The following is a 21388-nucleotide window of genomic DNA, read 5'->3' as shown; positions in this document are numbered from 1 at the left end:
GGTGAGTACCATACCCAGTATGCCAACGGAGGGAGGGAAGGAAAGGAGAGAGGGAGGGAGGGGAGTACCATACCCAGTATGCCAACGGAGGGAGGGAAGGAAAGGAGAAAGGGAGGGAGGGAGGGGGAGTAACATACCCAGTATGCCAACGGAGGGAGGGAAGGAAAGGAGAGAGGGAGGGAGGGGGAGAGGGAGGTGAGTACCATACCCAGTATGCCAACGGAGGGAGGGAGGGAGGGAGGGGGAGAGGGAGGGGAGTACCATACCCAGTATGCCGAGGGAGGGAGGGAGGGGAGTACCATACCCAGTATGCCAACGGAGGGAGGGAAGGAAAGGAGAGAGGGAGGAGAGTAACATACCCAGTATGCCAACGGAGGGAGGGACAGAAAGGAGAAAGAGAACCATATACCAGCCCCTCACAACACACAGCCAGCCGACCTGACTCAGACTAGAGCCCACTGAGACCCGGAGCACCTAGACTAAGGACCGACGCTGTTTCCCTGGACATCCAACACACCACTCTGGAGCAACACGGTCAGATTGTTACTGCTACTACCCACAAACCCCTCACCCCTACTCCAGGACAGGACAGAGACATGAACCCCCTCCTGACCCAGGCTATCCAGACTGAGGAAGATGCTGAAACGGAGGGTAGGTAGCTAGAGCTGTCAGATCCACACCCGTACAGAACAAATGTGTCAACTGTGGGACGACTCACTATGTCAACTTTTTGTTGTTGGTTATTTCTGTACGTATCAAAAGCGTCGATAGTTGAAGTGCCCTCTTGGTAGATTGGTTGTTATTCATTCATTGATGATCACTATGAGCGGTAAGTCATGTTTATAGGGCTTCATAGACGTGTTTATAGCACTGTAATCGGGTACATTGACACACACACACACAGGATGTGAAGTGATTTAAGAGCTCTTCTCTGTCTCTCCCCTCACTAGCTTACATAACTGGTATACCAGCTGCATGTCTGTGTCAGAGAGGCCGCAAATAACCTGCCAAGTGCTAATCGACTACATAGAGGGGTTATGTTTCTGGACTGAGGGGCTAGGCTACTGGGGGGTTAGGTTACTGAGGGGCTAGGTTACTGGGGGGTTAGGTTACTGATGGGCTAGGTTACTGAGGGACTAGGTTACTGAGGGGCTAGGTTACTGGACTGGGTCAGCTAGCCGTGTAGAGGGGTTATGGTACTCTACTGAGGGGCTAGGTTACTGGACTGGGTCAGCTAGCCGTGTAGAGGGGTTATGGTACTCTACTGAGGGGCTAGGTTACTGGACTGATGCTGGGTCAGCTAGTCGTGTAGAGGGGTTATGGTTCTCTACTGAGGGGCTAGGTTACTGGACTGGGTCAGCTAGCCGTGTAGAGGGGTTATGGTACTCTACTGAGGGACTAGGTTACTGGACTGATGCTGGGTCAGCCAGTCGTGTAGAGGGGTTATGGTACTCTACTGAGGGACTAGGTTACTGGACTGATGCTGGATCAGCTAGCCGTGTAGAGGGGTTATGGTACTCTACTGAGGGACTAGGTTACTGGACTGATGCTGGATCAGCTAGCCGTGTAGAGGGGTTATGGTACTCTACTGAGGGGCTAGGTTACTGAGGGGCTAGGTTACTGGACTGATGCTGGATCAGCTAGCCGTGTAGAGGGGTTATGGTACTCTACTGAGGGGCTAGGTTACTGGACTGATGCTGGGTCAGCTAGTCGTGTAGAGGGGTTATGGTACTCTACTGAGGGGCTAGGTTACTGGACTGGGTCAGCTAGCCGTGTAGAGGGGTTATGGTACTCTACTGAGGGGCTAGGTTACTGGACTGATGCTGGGTCAGCTAGCTGTGTAGAGGGGTTATGGTACTCTACTGAGGGACTAGGTTACTGGACTGGGTCAGCTAGTCGTGTAGAGGGGTTATGGTACTCTACTGAGGGGCTAGGTTACTGGACTGATGCTGGGTCAGCTAGCCGTGTAGAGGGGTTATGGTACTCTACTGAGGGGCTAGGTTACTGGACTGATGCTGGGTCAGCTAGCCGTGTAGAGGGGTTATGGTACTCTACTGAGGGACTAGGTTACTGGACTGATGCTGGGTCAGCTAGCCATGTAGAGGGGTTAAGTTACTCTACTGAGGGGCTAGGTTACTGGACTGATGCTGGGTCAGCTAGTCGTGTAGAGGGGTTATGTTACTCTACTGAGGGGCTAGGTTACTGGACTGATGCTGGGTCAGCTAGCCGTGTAGACGGGTTATGTTACTCTACTGAAGGACTAGGTTACTGGACTGGGTCAGCTAGCCGTGTAGAGGGGTTATGTTACTCTACTGAGGGGCTAGGGCACTGGACTGGGTCAGCTAGTCGTGTAGAGGGGTTATATTACTCTACTGAGGGACTAGGTTACTGGACTGATGCTGGGTCAGCTAGCCGTGTAGAGGGGTTATGTTACTCTACTGAGGGGCTAGGGCACTGGACTGGGTCAGCTAGCCGTGTAGAGGGGTTATGGTACTCTACTGAGGGACTAGGTTACTGGACTGATGCTGGGTCAGCTAGCTGTGTAGAGGGGTTATGGTACTCTACTGAGGGACTAGGTTACTGGACTGATGCTGGGTCAGCTAGCCGTGTAGAGGGGTTATGTTACTCTACTGAGGGGCTAGGGCACTGGACTGGGTCAGCTAGCCGTGTAGAGGGGTTATGGTACTCTACTGAGGGACTAGGTTACTGGACTGATGCTGGGTCAGCTAGCCGTGTAGAGGGGTTATATTACTCTACTGAGGGTCTAGGTTACTGGACTGGGTCAGCTAGTCGTGTAGAGGGGTTATGGTACTCTACTGAGGGGCTAGGTTACTGGACTGATGCTGGGTCAGCTAGTCGTGTAAAGGGGTATGGTACTCTACTGAGGGACTAGGTTACTGGACTGGGTCAGCTAGCCGTGTAGAGGGGTTATGGTACTCTACTGAGGGGCTAGGTTACTGGACTGGGTCAGCTAGCCGTGTAGAGGGGTTATGGTACTCTACTGAGGGGCTAGGTTACTGGACTGATGCTGGGTCAGCTAGCCGTGTAGAGGGGTTATGGTACTCTACTGAGGGGCTAGGTTACTGGACTGATGCTGGGTCAGCTAGTTGTGTAGAGGGGTTATGGTACTCTACTGAGGGGCTAGGTTACTGGACTGGGTCAGCTAGCCGTGTAGAGGGGTTATATTACTCTACTGAGGGACTAGGTTACTGGACTGGGTCAGCTAGCCGTGTAGAGGGGTTATGGTACTCTACTGAGGGACTAGGTTACTGGACTGGGTCAGCTAGCCGTGTAGAGGGGTTATGGTACTCTACTGAGGGGCTAGGTTACTGGACTGGGTCAGCTAGCCGTGTAGAGGGGTTATGGTACTCTACTGAGGGGCTAGGTTACTGGACTGGGTCAGCTAGCCGTGTAGAGGGGTAATGGTACTCTACTGAGAGGCTAGGTTACTGGACTGATGCTGGGTCAGCTAGCCGTGTAGAGGGGTTATGTTACTCTACTGAGGGGCTAGGTTACTGGACTGGGTCAGCTAGCCGTGTAGAGGGGTTATGTTACTCTACTGAGGGGCTAGGTTACTGGACTGGGTCAGCTAGCCGTGTAGAGGGGTTATGGTACTCTACTGAGGGGCTAGGTTACTGGACTGATGCTGGGTCAGCTATCCGTGTAGAGGGGTTATGGTACTCTACTGAGGGGCTAGGTTACTGGACTGGGTCAGCTAGCCGTGTAGAGGGGTTATGGTACTCTACTGAGGGGCTAGGTTACTGGACTGGGTCAGCTAGTCGTGTAGAGGGGTTATGGTACTCTACTGAGGGGCTAGGTTACTGGACTGATGCTGGGTCAGCTAGCCGTGTAGAGGGGTTATGTTACTCTACTGAGGGACTAGGTTACTGGACTGGGTCAGCTAGCCGTGTAGAGGGGTTATGTTACTTTACTGAGGGGCTAGGTTACTGGACTGATGCTGGGTCAGCTAGCCGTGTAGAGGGGTTATGGTACTCTACTGAGGGACTAGGTTACTGGACTGATGCTGGGTCAGCTAGTCGTGTAGAGGGGTTATGGTACTCTACTGAGAGGCTAGGTTACTGGACTGGGTCAGCTAGTCATGTAGAGGGGTTATGTTACTCTACTGAGGGGCTAGGTTACTGGACTGATGCTGGGTCAGCTAGCCGTGTAGAGGGGTTATGTTACTCTACTGAGGGACTAGGTTACTGGACTGATGCTGGGTCAGCTAGCCGTGTAGAGGGGTTATGTTACTCTACTGAGGGACTAGGTTACTGGACTGATGCTGGGTCAGCTAGTCGTGTAGAGGGGTTATGGTACTCTACTGAGGGGCTAGGTTACTGGACTGGGTCAGCTAGCCGTGTAGAGGGGTTATGTTACTCTACTGAGGGACTAGGTTACTGGACTGATGCTGGGTCAGCTAGTCATGTAGAGGGGTTATGGTACTCTACTGAGGGGCTAGGTTACTGGACTGATGCTGGGTCAGCTAGTCGTGTAGAGGGGTTATGGTACTCTACTGAGGGGCTAGGTTACTGGACTGGGTCAGCTAGCCGTGTAGAGGGGTTATGGTACTCTACTGAGGGGCTAGGTTACTGGACTGGGTCAGCTAGCCGTGTAGAGGGGTTATGGTACTCTACTGAGGGGCTAGGTTACTGGACTGGGTCAGCTAGCCGTGTAGAGGGGTTATGTTACTCTACTGAGGGACTAGGTTACTGGACTGATGCTGGGTCAGCTAGCCGTGTAGAGGGGTTATGGTACTCTACTGAGGGGCTAGGTGACTGGACTGATGCTGGGTCAGCTAGCCGTGTAGAGGGGTTATGGTACTCTACTGAGGGGCTAGGTTACTGGACTGGGTCAGCTAGCCGTGTAGAGGGGTTATGGTACTCTCCTGAGGGACTAGGTTACTGGACTGATGCTGGGTCAGCTAGCCGTGTAGAGGGGTTATGGTACTCTACTGAGGGGCTAGGTTACTGGACTGATGCTGGGTCAGCTAGCCGTGTAGAGGGGTTATGTTACTCTACTGAGGGGCTAGGTTACTGGACTGATGCTGGGTCAGCTAGTCGTGTAGAGGGGTTATGTTACTCTACTGAGGGGCTAGGTTACTGGACTGATGCTGGGTCAGCTAGCCATGTAGAGGGGTTATGTTACTCTACTGAGGGGCTAGGTTACTGGACTGATGCTGGGTCAGCTAGCCGTGTAGAGGGGTTATGTTACTCTACTGAGGGGCTAGGTTACTGGACTGATGCTGGGTCAGCTAGTCGTGTAGAGGGGTTAAGGTACTCTACTGAGGGGCTAGGTTACTGGACTGGGTCAGCTAGTCGTGTAGAGGGGTTATGGTACTCTACTGAGGGGCTAGGTTACTGGACTGATGCTGGGTCAGCTAGCCGTGTAGAGGGGTATGGTACTCTACTGAGGGGCTAGGTTACTGGACTGGGTCAGCTAGCCGTGTAGAGGGGTTATGTTACTCTACTGAGGGGCTAGGTTACTGGACTGGGTCAGCTAGCCGTGTAGAGGGGTTATGTTACTCTACTGAGGGGCTAGGTTACTGGACTGATGCTGGGTCAGCTAGCCGTGTAGAGGGGTTATGGTACTCTACTGAGGGGCTAGGTTACTGGACTGATGCTGGGTCAGCTAGCCGTATAGAGGGGTTATGTTACTCTACTGAGGGACTAGGTTACTGGACTGGGTCAGCTAGCCGTGTAGAGGGGTTATGTTACTCTACTGAGGGGCTAGGTTACTGGACTGGGTCAGCTAGCCGTGTAGAGGGGTTATGTTACTCTACTGAGGGACTAGGTTACTGGACTGGGTCAGCTAGCCGTGTAGAGGGGTTATGTTACTCTACTGAGGGGCTAGGTTACTGGACTGGGTCAGCTAGCCGTGTAGAGGGGTTATGTTACTCTACTGAGGGACTAGGTTACTGGACTGGGTCAGCTAGCCGTGTAGAGGGGTTATGTTACTCTACTGAGGGACTAGGTTACTGGACTGGGTCAGCTAGCCGTGTAGAGGGGTTATGTTACTCTACTGAGGGACTAGGTTACTGGACTGGGTCAGCTAGTCGTGTAGAGGGGTTATGTTACTCTACTGAGGGGCTAGGTTACTGGACTGGGTCAGCTAGCCGTGTAGAGGGGTTATGTTACTCTACTGAGGGGCTAGGTTACTGGACTGATGCTGGGTCAGCTAGTCGTGTAGAGGGGTTATGTTACTCTACTGAGGGGCTAGGTTACTGGACTGATGCTGGGTCAGCTAGCCATGTAGAGGGGTTATGTTACTCTACTGAGGGGCTAGGTTACTGGACTGATGCTGGGTCAGCTAGCCGTGTAGAGGGGTTATGTTACTCTACTGAGGGGCTAGGTTACTGGACTGATGCTGGGTCAGCTAGTCGTGTAGAGGGGTTAAGGTACTCTACTGAGGGGCTAGGTTACTGGACTGGGTCAGCTAGTCGTGTAGAGGGGTTATGGTACTCTACTGAGGGGCTAGGTTACTGGACTGATGCTGGGTCAGCTAGCCGTGTAGAGGGGTATGGTACTCTACTGAGGGGCTAGGTTACTGGACTGGGTCAGCTAGCCGTGTAGAGGGGTTATGTTACTCTACTGAGGGGCTAGGTTACTGGACTGGGTCAGCTAGCCGTGTAGAGGGGTTATGTTACTCTACTGAGGGGCTAGGTTACTGGACTGATGCTGGGTCAGCTAGCCGTGTAGAGGGGTTATGGTACTCTACTGAGGGGCTAGGTTACTGGACTGATGCTGGGTCAGCTAGCCGTATAGAGGGGTTATGTTACTCTACTGAGGGACTAGGTTACTGGACTGGGTCAGCTAGCCGTGTAGAGGGGTTATGTTACTCTACTGAGGGGCTAGGTTACTGGACTGGGTCAGCTAGCCGTGTAGAGGGGTTATGTTACTCTACTGAGGGACTAGGTTACTGGACTGGGTCAGCTAGCCGTGTAGAGGGGTTATGTTACTCTACTGAGGGGCTAGGTTACTGGACTGGGTCAGCTAGCCGTGTAGAGGGGTTATGTTACTCTACTGAGGGACTAGGTTACTGGACTGGGTCAGCTAGCCGTGTAGAGGGGTTATGTTACTCTACTGAGGGACTAGGTTACTGGACTGGGTCAGCTAGCCGTGTAGAGGGGTTATGTTACTCTACTGAGGGACTAGGTTACTGGACTGGGTCAGCTAGTCGTGTAGAGGGGTTATGTTACTCTACTGAGGGGCTAGGTTACTGGACTGGGTCAGCTAGCCGTGTAGAGGGGTTATGTTACTCTACTGAGGGACTAGGTTAGTGGACTGGGTCAGCTAGCCGTGTAGAGGGGTTATGTTACTCTACTGAGGGACTAGGTTACTGGACTGGGTCAGCTAGCCGTGTAGAGGGGTTATGGTACTCTACTGAGGGGCTAGGTTACTGGACTGGGTCAGCTAGCCGTGTACAGGGGTTATGGTACTCTACTGAGGGGCTAGGTTACTGGACTGGGTCAGCTAGCCGTGTAGAGGGGTTATGTTACTCTACTGAGGGACTAGGTTACTGGACTGGGTCAGCTAGTCGTGTAGAGGGGTTATGTTACTCTACTGAGGGGCTAGGTTACTGGAATGGGTCAGCTAGCCGTGTAGAGGGGTTATGTTACTCTACTGAGGGGCTAGGTTACTGGACTGGGTCAGCTAGCCATGTAGAGGGGTTATGTTACTCTACTGAGGGGCTAGGTTACTGGACTGATGCTGGGTCAGCTAGTCGTGTAGAGGGGTTATGGTACTCTACTGAGGGGCTAGGTTACTGGACTGATGCTGGGTCAGCTAGCCGTGTAGAGGGGTTATGGTACTCTACTGAGGGGCTAGGTTACTGGACTGGGTCAGCTAGCCGTGTAGAGGGGTTATGGTACTCTACTGAGGGGCTAGGTTACTGGACTGGGTCAGCTAGTCGTGTAGAGGGGTTATGTTACTCTACTGAGGGGCTAGGTTACTGGACTGATGCTGGGTCAGCTAGTCGTGTAGAGGGGTTATGTTACTCTACTGAGGGGCTAGGTTACTGGACTGGGTCAGCTAGCCGTGTAGAGGGGTTATGGTACTCTACTGAGGGGCTAGGTTACTGGACTGGGTCAGCTAGCCGTGTAGAGGGGTTATGGTACTCTACTGAGGGGCTAGGTTACTGGACTGGGTCAGCTAGCCGTGTAGAGGGGTTATGGTACTCTACTGAGGGGCTAGGTTACTGGACTGATGCTGGATCAGCTAGTCGTGTAGAGGGGTTAAGTTACTCTACTGAGGGACTAGGTTACTGGACTGGGTCAGCTAGCCGTGTAGAGGGGTTATGTTACTCTACTGAGGGACTAGGTTACTGGACTGGGTCAGCTAGCCGTGTAGAGGGGTTATGTTACTCTACTGAGGGACTAGGTTACTGGACTGATGCTGGGTCAGCTAGCCGTGTAGAGGGGTTATGTTACTCTACTGAGGGACTAGGTTACTGGACTGATGCTGGGTCAGCTAGCCGTGTAGAGGGGTTATGTTACTCTACTGAGGGGCTAGGTTACTGGACTGATGCTGGGTCAGCTAGCCGTGTAGAGGGGTTAAGTTACTCTACTGAGGGTCTAGGTTACTGGACTGGGTCAGCTAGTCGTGTAGAGGGGTTATGTTACTTTACTGAGGGGCTAGGTTACTGGACTGGGTCAGCTAGTCGTGTAGAGGGGTTATGTTACTCTACTGAGGGGCTAGGTTACTGGACTGGGTCAGCTAGTCGTGTAGAGGGGTTATGTTACTCTACTGAGGGGCTAGGTTACTGGACTGGGTCAGCTAGTCGTGTAGAGGGGTTATGTTACTCTACTGAGGGGCTAGGTTACTGGACTGGGTCAGCTAGTCGTGTAGAGGGGTTATGTTACTCTACTGAGGGGCTAGGTTACTGGACTGATGCTGGGTCAGCCAGTCGTGTAGAGGGGTTATGTTACACTGCTGACACAGTACTAACCCTAGGTCAGAGGTCTCAGTTAACCCTACCTTACAGGGGACAACTAGTGAGGAGGGGCGGGGGGAGACATTCTGGGACAAGACGAGGTCTCGACTTTAAATGGAATATTTGGATGATGGGATACGTCAACAACCTGAGACTGCACTGAGAGAGAGGATGATGGGATACTTCAGCAACCTGAGACTGTTCTGAGAGAGAGGATGATGGGATACGTCAACAACCTCAGACTGTACTGAGAGAGGGGATGGTGGGATACGTCAGCAACCTGAGACTGTACTGAGAGAGAGGATGATGGGATACGTCAACAACCTGAGACTGTACTGAGAGAGAGGATGATGGGATACGTCAGCAACCTGAGACTGTACTGAGAGAGAGGATGATGGGATACGTCAACAACCTGAGACTGTACTGAGAGAGAGGATGATGGGATACGTCAACAACCTGAGACTGTACTGAGAGAGAGGATGATGGGATACGTCAGCAACCTGAGACTGTACTGAGAGAGAGGATGATGGGATACGTCAACAACCTGAGACTGCACTGAGAGAGAGGATGATGGGATACTTCAGCAACCTGAGACTGTACTGAGAGAGAGGATGATGGGATACGTCAGCAACCTGAGACTGTACTGAGAGAGAGGATGATGGGATACGTCAACAACCTGAGACTGCACTGAGAGAGAGGATGATGGGATACTTCAGCAACCTGAGACTGTACTGAGAGAGAGGATGATGGGATACGTCAGCAACCTGAGACTGTACTGAGAGAGAGGATGATGGGATACGTCAGCAACCTGAGACTGTACTGAGAGAGAGGATGATGGGATACGTCAACAACCTGAGACTGTACTGAGAGAGAGGATGATGTGATACGTCAACAACCTGAGACTGTACTGAGAGAGGGGATGATGGGATACGTCAGCAACCTGAGACTGTACTGAGAGAGAGGATGATGGGATACGTCAACAACCTGAGACTGTACTGAGAGAGAGGATGATGGGATACGTCAATAACCTGAGACTGTACTGAGAGAGAGGATGATGGGATACGTCAACAACCTGAGACTGTACTGAGAGGATGATGGGATACGTCAACAACCTGACACTGTACTGAGAGAGAGGATGATGGGATAAGTCAACAACCTGAGACTGTACTGAGAGAGAGGATGATGGGATACGTCAACAACCTGAGACTGTACTGAGAGGATGATGGGATACGTCAACAACCTGAGACTGTACTGAGAGGATGATGGGATACGTCAACAACCTGAGACTGTACTGAGAGAGAGGATGATGGGATACGCCAACAACCTGAGACTGTACTGAGAGAGGGGATGATGGGATACGTCAACAACCTGACACTGTACTGAGAGAGAGGATGATGGGATACGTCAACAACCTGAGACTGTACTGAGAGGATGATGGGATACGTCAACAACCTGAGACTGTACTGAGAGGATGATGGGATACGTCAACAACCTGAGACTGTACTGAGAGAGAGGATGATGGGATACGTCAACAACCTGAGACTGTACTGAGAGAGGGGATGATGGGATACGTCAACAACCTGAGACTGTACTGAGAGAGGGGATGATGGGATACGTCAACAACCTGAGACTGTACTGAGAGAGGGGATGATGGGATACGTCAACAACCTGACACTGTACTGAGAGAGGGGATGATGGGATACGTCAGCAACCTGAGACTGTACTGAGAGAGAGGATGATGGGATACGTCAACAACCTGAGACTGTACTGAGAGAGAGGATGATGGGATACGTCAACAACCTGAGACTGTACTGAGAGAGAGGATGATGGGATACGTCAACAACCTCAGACTGTACTGAGAGAGAGGATGATGGGATACGTCAACAACCTCAGACTGTACTGAGAGAGAGGATGATGGGATACGTCAACAACCTGAGACTGTACTGAGAGAGAGGATGATGGGATACGTCAACAACCTGAGACTGTACTGAGAGAGAGGATGATGGGATACGTCAACAACCTGAGACTGTACTGAGAGAGAGGATGATGGGATACGTCAACAACCTCAGACTGTACTGAGAGAGAGGATGATGGGATACGTCAACAACCTGAGACTGTACTGAGAGAGAGGATGATGGGATACGTCAACAACCTCAGACTGTACTGAGAGAGAGGATGATGGGATACGTCAACAACCTGAGACTGTACTGAGAGGATGATGGGATACGTCAACAACCTGAGACTGTACTGAGAGAGAGGATGATGGGATACGTCAGCAACCTGAGACTGTACTGAGAGAGGGGATGATGGGATACGTCAACAACCTGACACTGTACTGAGAGAGGGGATGATGGGATACGTCAACTACCTGACACTGTACTGAGAGAGAGGATGATGGGATACGTCAACAACCTGACACTGTACTGAGAGAGAGGATGATGGGATACGTCAACAACCTGAGACTGTACTGAGAGAGGGGATGATGGGATACGTCAACAACCTGACACTGTACTGAGAGAGAGGATGATGGGATACGTCAACAACCTGACACTGTACTGAGAGAGGGGATGATGGGATACGTCAGCAACCTGAGACTGTACTAAGAGAGGGGATGATGGGATACGTCAACAACCTGAGACTGTACTGAGAGAGAGGATGATGGGATACGTCAGCAACCTGAGACTGTACTGAGAGAGAGGATGATGGGATACGTCAACAACCTGAGACTGTACTGAGAGAGAGGATGATGGGATACGTCAACAACCTGAGACTGTACTGAGAGAGGGGATGATGGGATACGTCAATAACCTGAGACTGTACTGAGAGAGAGGATGATGGGATACGTCAACAACCTGAGACTGTACTGAGAGGATGATGGGATACGTCAACAACCTGAGACTGTACTGAGAGAGAGGATGATGGGATACGTCAACAACCTGACACTGTACTGAGAGAGAGGATGATGGGATACGCCAACAACCTGAGACTGTACTGAGAGAGAGGATGATGGGATACGTCAACAACCTGAGACTGTACTGAGAGAGAGGATGATGGGATACGTCAACAACCTGAGACTGTACTGAGAGAGGGGATGATGGGATACGTCAGCAACCTGAGACTGTACTGAGAGAGAGGATGATGGGATACGTCAACAACCTGAGACTGTACTGAGAGAGGGGATGATGGGATACGTCAGCAACCTGAGACTGTACTGAGAGAGAGGATGATGGGATACGTCAACAACCTGAGACTGTACTGAGAGAGAGGATGATGGGATACGTCAACAACCTGAGACTGTACTGAGAGAGAGGATGATGGGATACGTCAGCAACCTGAGACTGGACTGAGAGAGAGGATGATGGGATACGTCAACAACCTGAGACTGTACTGAGAGAGAGGATGATGGGATACGTCAGCAACCTGAGACTGTACTGAGAGAGAGGATGATGGGATACATCAACAACCTGAGACTGTACTGAGAGAGAGGATGATGGGATACGTCAGCAACCTGAGACTGTACTGAGAGAGAGGATGATGGGATACGTCAACAACCTGAGACTGTACTGAGAGAGAGGATGATGGGATACATCAACAACCTGAGACTGTACTGAGAGAGAGGATGATGGGATACGTCAGCAACCTGAGACTGTACTGAGAGAGAGGATGATGGGATACGTCAACAACCTGAGACTGTACTGAGAGAGGGGATGATGGGATACGTCAACAACCTGACACTGTACTGAGAGAGGGGATGATGGGATACGTCAACAACCTGAGACTGTACTGAGAGAGAGGATGATGGGATAAGTCAGCAACCTGAGACTGTACTGAGAGAGAGGATGATGGGATACGTCAATAACCTGAGACTGTACTGAGAGAGAGGATGATGGGATACGTCAATAACCTGAGACTGTACTGAGAGAGAGGATGATGGGAAATGCAACCATCTTCACTGTTATGGTTTGGTAAGAGTTCCATAGCATGTGTCCTACATAGAATAAATGTGATTTAATTGTGTTGCCAGGTGTGGATGTGGATGCTGAGCTGGCAGCTGCCATCATGTCCAGGAGGATCATCCAGTCTCTGATCACCGTGGAAGCCTGGGAGGGATATACCTTCGCTGACCATCAGATCAAGATCAAGGAGTCACATGACCTCTACGGCGCTGTGATGTGGCCCTCGGTACAACACGCGCCTTCTGCCCACCTTCATCATCCTCACTAACACTACCCTACCGCTCACCTTCATCATCCTCACTAACACTACCCTTCCGCTCACCTTCATCATCCTCACTAACACTACCCTACCGCTCACCTTCATCATCCTCACTAACACTACCGCTCACCTTCATCATCCTCACTAACACTACCCTTATGGTCACCTTCATCATCCTCACTAACACTACCCTTATGGTCACCTTCATCATCCTCACTAACACTACCCTTATGGTCACCTTCATCATCCTCACTAACACTACCCATACGCTTACCTTCTTCATCCTCACTAACACTACCGCTCACCTTCGTCATCCTCACTAACACTACCCTTCCGCTCACCTTCATCATCCTCACTAACACTACCCTTATGGTCACCTTCATCATCCTCACTAACACTACCCTTATGGTCACCTTCATCATCCTCACTAACACTACCCTTATGGTCACCTTCATCATCCTCACTAACACTACCGCTCATCTTCATCATCCTCACTAACACTACCCTTATGGTCATCTTCATCATCCTCACTAACACTACCCTTATGGTCACCTTCATCATCCTCACTAACACTACCGCTCACCTTCATCATCCTCACTAACACTACCCATACGCTTACCTTCTTCATCCTCACTAACACTACCGCTCACCTTCGTCATCCTCACTAACACTACCCTTCCGCTCACCTTCATCATCCTCACTAACACTACCCTTATGGTCATCTTCATCATCCTCACTAACACTACCCTTATGGTCACCTTCATCATCCTCACTAACACTACCGCTCACCTTCATCATCCTCACTAACACTACTCATACGCTTACCTTCTTCATCCTCACTAACACTACCGCTCACCTTCGTCATCCTCACTAACACTACCCTTCCGCTCACCTTCGTCATCCTCACTAACACTACCCTTATGGTCACCTTCATCATCCTCACTAACACTACCCTTATGGTCACCTTCATCATCCTCACTAACACTACCCTTCTGCTCACCTTCATCATCCTCACTAACACTACCCTTATGGTCACCTTCATCATCCTCACTAACACTACCCTACCGCTCACCTTCATCATCCTCACTAACACTACCCTTATGGTCACCTTCATCATCCTCACTAACACTACCCTACCGCTCACCTTCATCATCCTCACTAACACTACCCTACCGCTCACCTTCATCATCCTCACTAACACTACCCTTATGGTCACCTTCATCATCCTCACTAACACTACCCATACGCTTACCTTCTTCATCCTCACTAACACTACCCTTATGGTCACCTTCATCATCCTCACTAACACTACCCTTCTGCTCACCTTCTTCATCCTCACTAACACTACCCTTCTGCTCACCTTCATCATCCTCACTAACACTACCCTACCGCTCACCTTCATCATCCTCACTAACACTACCCTTACACTAATCTTCATCACCCTCACGAACACTACCCTACCGCCCACCTTCATCATCCTCACTAACACTACCGCTCACCTTCATCATCCTCACTAACACTACCCTTCCGCTCACCTTCATCATCCTCACTAACACTACCCTACCGCTCAACTTCATCATCCTCACTAACACTACCCTACCGCTCACCTTCATCATCCTCACTAACACTACCCTACCGCTCACCTTCATCACCCTCACTAACGCTACCCTTATGGTCACCTTCATCATCCTCACAAACACTACCCTTATGGTCACCTTCATCATCCTCACTAACACTACCGCTCACCTTCATCATCCTCACTAACACTACCCTTATGGTCACCTTCATCATCCTCACTAACACTACCGCTCACCTTCATCATCCTCACTAACACTACCCTTATGGTCACCTTCATCATCCTCACTAACACTACCCTTATGGTCACCTTCATCATCCTCACTAACACTACCCTACCGCTCACCTTCATCATCTTCACTAACACTACCCTACCGCTCACCTTCATCATCCTCACTAACACTACCCTACCGCTCACCTTCATCATCCTCACTAACACTACCCTTACACTAATCTTCATCACCCTCACTAACACTACCCTACCGCTCACCTTCATCATCCTCACTAACACTACCCTTACACTAATCTTCATCACCCTCACTAACACTACCCTACCGCCCACCTTCATCATCCTCACTAACACTACCCTTATGGTCACCTTCATCATCCTCACTAACACTATCCTTATGGTCACCTTCATCATCCTCACTAACACTACCCTACCGCTCACCTTCATCATCTTCACTAACACTACCCTACCGCTCACCTTCATCATCCTCACTAACACTACCCTACCGCTCACTTTCATCATCCTCACTAACACTACCCTACCGCTCACCTTCATCATCCTCACTAACACTACCCTTACACTAATCTTCATCACAATCATTACTTTTAAATTCCACTTTTTTCCTCACCAGGTACATTTTCATCCATCAACTTAATTTTTATAATGTCCTGTTAGTTCACATTGCATTGTGTTTATTTCCCATCAGGCCATAGTGCTGTGTTACTTCCTGGATACGCACCGTGACACGTACAACCTGCTGGACAAGAACGTCATCGAGCTGGGCGCCGGGACCGGTCTGGTCTCCATAGTTACAAGCCTTCTAGGTGAGACAATCTTGTATTTACAAAGTCGCACGGGTGGTCCCAGACACCCTCCTTGTACCACTGAGCTGTCCTGGGGGTCCCAGACACCCTCCTCGTATCACTGAGCTGTCCTGGGGGGCCCCAGACACCCTCCTCGTATCACTGAGCTGTCCTGGGGGGCCCAAGACACCCTCCTCGTGTCACTGAGCTGTCCTGGGGGGTCCCAGACACCCTCCTCGTATCACTGAGCTGTCCTGGGGGGCCCCAGACACCCTCCTCGTATCACTGAGCTGTCCTGGGGGGTCCCAGACACCCTCCTCGTATCACTGAGCTGTCCTGGGGGGCCCCAGACACCCTCCTCGTATCACTGAGCTGTCCTGGGGGGTCCCAGACACCCTCCTCATATCACTGAGCTGTCCTGGGGGGTCCCAGACACCCTCCTCGTATCACTGAGCTGTCCTGGGGGGTCCCAGACACCCTCCTCGTATCACTGAGCTGTTCTGGGGGGTCCCAGACACCCTCCTCGTATCACTGAGCTGTCCTGGGGGGTCCCAGACACCCTCCTCGTATCACTGAGCTGTCCTGGGGGTCCCAGACACCCTCCTCGTATCACTGAGCTGTCCTGGGGGTCCCTAGACACCCTCCTCGTATCACTGAGCTGTCCTGGGGGTCCCAGACACCCTCCTCGTATCACTGAGCTGTCCTCGGGGGCCCAAGACACCCTCCTCGTATCACTGAGCTGTCCTGGGGGGCCCAAGACACCCTCCTCGTATCACTGAGCTGTCCTGGGGGGTCCCAGACACCCTCCTCGTATCACTGAGCTGTCCTGGGGGGCCCCAGACACCCTCCTCGTATCACTGAGCTGTCCTGGGGGGCCCCAGACACCCTCCTCGTATCACTGAGCTGTCCTGGGGGGCCCCATACACCCTCCTCGTATCACTGAGCTGTCCTGGGGGGCCCCAGACACCCTCCTCGTATCACTGAGCTGTCCTGGGGGGCCCCAGACACCCTCCTCGTATCACTGAGCTGTCCTGGGGGGCCCCAGACACCCTCTTCGTTAGTGTGTTTTTTTTGTTTTAGTTTTTCGGGCCAATCAATCAATCAATCAATCAATCAATCAATCAAATGTATTTATAAAGCCCTTCGTACATCAGCTGATATCTCAAAGTGCTGTAACAGAAACCCAGCCTAAAACCCCAAACAGCAAGCAATGCAGGTGTAGAAGCACAGTGGCTAGGAAAAACTCCTTTCAAAGGCCAGAATCTAGGAAGAAACCTAGAGAGGAACCAGGCTATGTGGGGTGGCCAGTCTTCTTCTGCCTGTGCCGGGTGGAGATTATAATAGATCATGGCCAAGATGTTCAAATGTTCATAGATGACCAGCAGGGTCAAATAATAATAATCACAGTGGTTGTCGAGGGTGCAGCAGGTCAGTACCTCAGGAGTAAATGTCAGTTGGCTTTTCATAGCCGATCATTGAGAGGATCTCTACCGCTCCTGCTGTCTCTAGAGAGTTGAAAACAGCAGGTCTGGGACAGGTAGCACATCCGGTCACGCCGCCCTCTTCAGAGGACAGACATCTCCTTCCTGTTTGGTAACTGGTGTTTGTTTGTGTTTATTTCCTAGGTGCCAAGGTGACGTCCACAGACCTGCCGGAGGTGCTGAGTAACCTGCAGTATAACGTACTGCGTAACACCAGGGGTTCCTGTAGACACGCTCCTCATGTCGCTGAGCTGTCCTGGGGGAAGGAGCTGGAACAACGCTTCCCTCAGGCTGCCTGTCACTACGACTACGTGTTCGCTGCCGATGTGGTGTACTGCCACCCCTACCTGGCGGAACTCTTGGACACCTTCGATCACCTGTGTCAGGACGGGACGGAGATCCTCTGGGCCATGAGGTTCCGTCTGGACAGAGAGAACCAGTTCGTAGAACGGTTCCAGACCAGGTTCCATCTGGATGAACTGTACGATCTGCCCAGTCTCAGTATCAAACTGTACCGAGCATCGAGGAAGGAGATGGGGAGGAAGACACGGTCTGGAGAGGCAGCTTAATACTACCATGCTCAACGGAAGCAGTCTGAGACACTGCAGGGGGATGGAGAGATGGGGATGTGAATGTGTGTTCTTTGATTGAATCCCAGACACACACTCGAGAAGTGCATTACACTTAACTCTTGAAGGTAATTTACCCTTGATCCGACATCCACAGCATTTCGGGGGAAATTGTAGTGTCATGGCCCAGAAAATAATTTATTGGAGCCCTTTTATGTTTTGTTGTAGCTGTCCACTTTACGGAGGTTACTGTCCTCTTTACGGAGGCTACTGTCCTCTTTACAGAGGCTACTGTCCTCTTTACAGAGGCTACTGTCCTCTTTACAGAGGCTACTGTCCTCTTTACAGAGGCTACTGTCCTCTTTGCGGAGGTTACTGTTCTCTTTACAGAGGCTACTGTCCTCTTTACAGAGGCTACTGTCCTCTTTGCGGAGGTTACTGTTCTCTTTACAGAGGCTACTGTCCTCTTTACAGAGGCTACTGTCCTCTTTGCGGAGGTTACTATTCTCTTTACAGAGGCTACTTTCCTCTTTACAGAGGCTACTGTCCTCTTTGCGGAGGTTACTGTTCTCTTTACAGAGGCTACTGTCCTCTTTACAGAGGCTACTGTTCTCTTTACAGAGGCTACTGTTCTCTTTACAGAGGTTACTGTTCTCTTTACGGAGTCTACTGTCCTCTTTACGGAGGCTACTGTTCTCTTTGCGGAGGTTACTGTTCTCTTTACAGAGGCTACTGTTCTCTTTACAGAGGTTACTGTTCTCTTTAAGGAGGTTACTGTCCTCTTTACGGAGGTTACTTTCCTCTTTATGGAGGTTACTGTCCTCTTTACGTTGGTTACTGTCCTCTTTACAGAGAGACCTTTCCTCTTTACGGAGGTTACTGTCCTCTTTACGGAGGTTACTGTCCTCTTTACGGAGGTTACAGTCCTCTTTACTGAGGTTACTGTCCTCTTTACGGAGAGACCTTTCCTCTTTACTGAGGTTACTGTCCTCTTTACGGAGTTTACTGCCCTCTTTACGGAGTTTATTGTCCTCGTTACGGAGGTTACATGAACTCTCCTTCCCTTCATGTCTGGGCCTTGAACTCTCCTTCCCTTCATGTCTGGGCCTTGAACTCTCCTTCCCTTCATGTCTGGGCAATGAACTCCCCTTCATATCTGGGTCTTTAACTCTCCTTCCCTTCATATCTGGGCCTTGAACTCTCCTTCCCTTCATGTCTGGGCCTTGAACTCTCCTTCCCTTCATATATGGGTCTTGAACTCTCCTCTTCATGTCTGGGTCTTGAACTCTCCTTCCCTTCATGTCTGGGCCTTGAACTCTCCTTCTCTTCATATCTGAGCCTTGAACTCTCCTTCTCTTCATATCTGGTCCTTGAACTTTCCTCTCTTCATATCTGGTCCTTGAAATCTCCTCTCTTCATATCTGGTCCTTGAACTCTCCTCTCTTCATGTATGAGCCTTGAACTCTCATTCCCTCCATGTCTGGGCCTTGAACTCTCCTCTCTTCATGTTTGGGTCTTGAACTCTCCTTCTCTTCACATCTGGGCAGATCAGTATATTATTGTTTTCTCTGTTATTCAGTTGTATCTCTGATTGAAGATGTATAGTGTCTGCTTCACCTGATGTGTTGCTGTACATAACAAGAACCTGCTTCACCTAATGTGTTGCTGTACATAACAAGAACCTGCTTCACCTGATGTGTTGCTGTACATAACAAGACCTGCTTCACCTGTTGTGTTGCTGTACATAACAAGACCTGCTTCACCTGTTGTGTTGCTGTACATAACAAGACCTGCTTCACCTGTTGTGTTGCTATAATAATAATTATAAACACCTCTGGTCTGTAAATAGTTCTGAGAAATAAAGTACATTATAAACACCTCTGGTCTGTAAATACAGTACATTATAAACACCTCTGGTCTGTAAATACAGTACATTATAAACGCCTCTGGTCTGTAAATCGTTCTGGATAAGAAGTGGTTTTATCTGTCAGTCTGCTGAAGAGAAAAGGATTTGGGTCAGAGAGGGGTTGAGGTGAGATGGTCCACCCATCAGCACGACCCGTCTGCCCTTTAGGTCTCAGAGGGAGATCCATGGAGACTCTCATTTCCCACCCGGAGACATCTTAAGACATACCTCATCCTCTCTGTCTCCAATGTGGTGAGATGGGATTCCCGTGATATCTTCTTGGCTGGGGATACCAACCCCCCCCCCCATACTTCCCACTGAGCCAATAACACTACAACACCAGGCCCCCTACCACAACTAAACATACCCCCCCCCCCCCCCATAACACTACAACACCAGACCCCCTACCACAACTAAACATACCCCCCCCCCCCATAACACTACAACACCAGACCCCCTACCACAACTAAACATACCCCCCCCCCCCCCATAACACTACAACACCAGACCCCCTACCACAACTAAACATACCCCCCCCCCCCCCATAACACTACAACACCAGGCCCCCTACCACAACTAAACATACCCCCCCCCCCCCCCATAACACTACAACACCAGACCCCCTACCACAACTAAACATACCCCCCCCCCCCCATAACACTACAACACCAGACCCCCTACCACAACTAAACATACCCCCCCCCCATAACACTACAACACCAGACCCCCTACCACAACTAAACATACCCCCCCCCCCCCCATAACACTACAACACCAGACCCCCTACCACAACTAAACATACCCCCCCCCCCATAACACTACAACACCAGACCCCCTACCACAACTAAACATACCCCCCCCCCCATAACACTACAACACCAGACCCCCTACCACAACTAAACATACCCCCCCCCCCATAACACTACAACACCAGACCCCCTACCACAACTAAACATACCCCCCCCCCCATAACACTACAACACCAGACCCCCTACCACAACTAAACATACCCCCCCCATAACACTACAACACCAGACCCCCTACCACAACTAAACATACCCCCCCCATAACACTACAACACCAGACCCCCTACCACAACTAAACATACCCCCCCCATAACACTACAACACCAGACCCCCTACCACAACTAAACATACCCCCCCCCCCCCATAACACTACAACACCAGACCCCCTACCACAACTAAACATACCCCCCCCCCCCATAACACTACAACACCAAGCCCCCTACCAAAACTAAACATACCCCCCCCCCATAACACTACAACACCAGACCCCCTACCACAACTAAACATACCCCCCCCCCCCCCCATAACACTACAACACCAGACCCCCTACCACAACTAAACATACCCCCCCCCATAACACTACAACACCAGACCCCCTACCACAACTAAACATACCCCCCCCATAACACTACAACACCAGACCCCCTACCACAACTAAACATACCCCCCCCCATAACACTACAACACCAGACCCCCTACCACAACTAAACATACCCCCCCCATAACACTACAACACCAGACCCCCTACCACAACTAAACATACCCCCCCCCCCCCCCATAACACTACAACACCAGACCCCCTACCACAACTAAACATACCCCCCCCCCCCATAACACTACAACACCAGACCCCCTACCACAACTAAACATAGCCCC

At 50.9% G+C, this 21388-nt stretch overlaps 2 protein-coding genes across 6 annotated transcripts in view; both read left to right on the top strand.

Moving 5' to 3' along the window:
• The first annotated feature begins 361 nt into the window (after positions 1 to 361).
• LOC139372968 (protein-lysine methyltransferase METTL21E-like) lies at positions 362 to 19679 on the top strand. 5 transcript variants are annotated; one of them, XR_011627511.1, is made up of 5 exons: positions 401 to 651; positions 12953 to 13110; positions 15654 to 15771; positions 17376 to 18171; positions 18277 to 19679. XR_011627511.1 is itself a non-coding variant. In XM_071112873.1 (4 exons), the coding sequence occupies exons 1-4, from the start codon at positions 597 to 599 to the stop codon at positions 17798 to 17800; spliced, it is 756 nt and encodes a 251-aa protein (XP_070968974.1). In that variant the 5' UTR covers positions 362 to 596; the 3' UTR covers positions 17801 to 19679. The 5 variants fall into 5 exon arrangements, 1 of the variants encoding a protein (XP_070968974.1); XR_011627509.1 differs by having other exon boundaries at positions 17376 to 18276; positions 18361 to 19679; XR_011627512.1 differs by having other exon boundaries at positions 17376 to 18297; positions 18571 to 19679.
• Positions 18550 to 21388, top strand: part of LOC139372956 (general transcription factor II-I repeat domain-containing protein 2-like) — a 979173-nt gene continuing 976334 nt past the window's right edge. Inside the window, exon 1 of the mRNA XM_071112859.1 lies at positions 18550 to 19404. The gene's annotated coding sequence lies outside the window, so the exon portion shown is untranslated. The remainder of the gene's footprint in view (positions 19405 to 21388) is intronic.

This window comes from Oncorhynchus clarkii, chromosome 18 (assembly GCF_045791955.1).
Source record: "Oncorhynchus clarkii lewisi isolate Uvic-CL-2024 chromosome 18, UVic_Ocla_1.0, whole genome shotgun sequence".
NCBI lineage: Eukaryota > Metazoa > Chordata > Actinopteri > Salmoniformes > Salmonidae > Oncorhynchus > Oncorhynchus clarkii.
Note: the sequence above shows the minus strand (reverse complement) of the source record. Positions and strands in the feature narration are given on the sequence as shown.

What these genes read in the sequence shown, in the direction of transcription:
- LOC139372968 (XM_071112873.1), top strand. Translation starts at nt 597, where the DNA reads ATGAACCCCCTCCTGACCCAGGCTATCCAGACTGAGGAAGATGCTGAA. An exon ending in GGAAGATGCTGAAACGGAGG is followed by an intron (nt 652 to 12,952) that starts GTAGGTAGCTAG and finishes TTGTGTTGCCAG; the next exon opens with GTGTGGATGTGGATGCTGAG. An exon ending in CATAGTTACAAGCCTTCTAG is followed by an intron (nt 15,772 to 17,375) that starts GTGAGACAATCT and finishes TTTATTTCCTAG; the next exon opens with GTGCCAAGGTGACGTCCACA.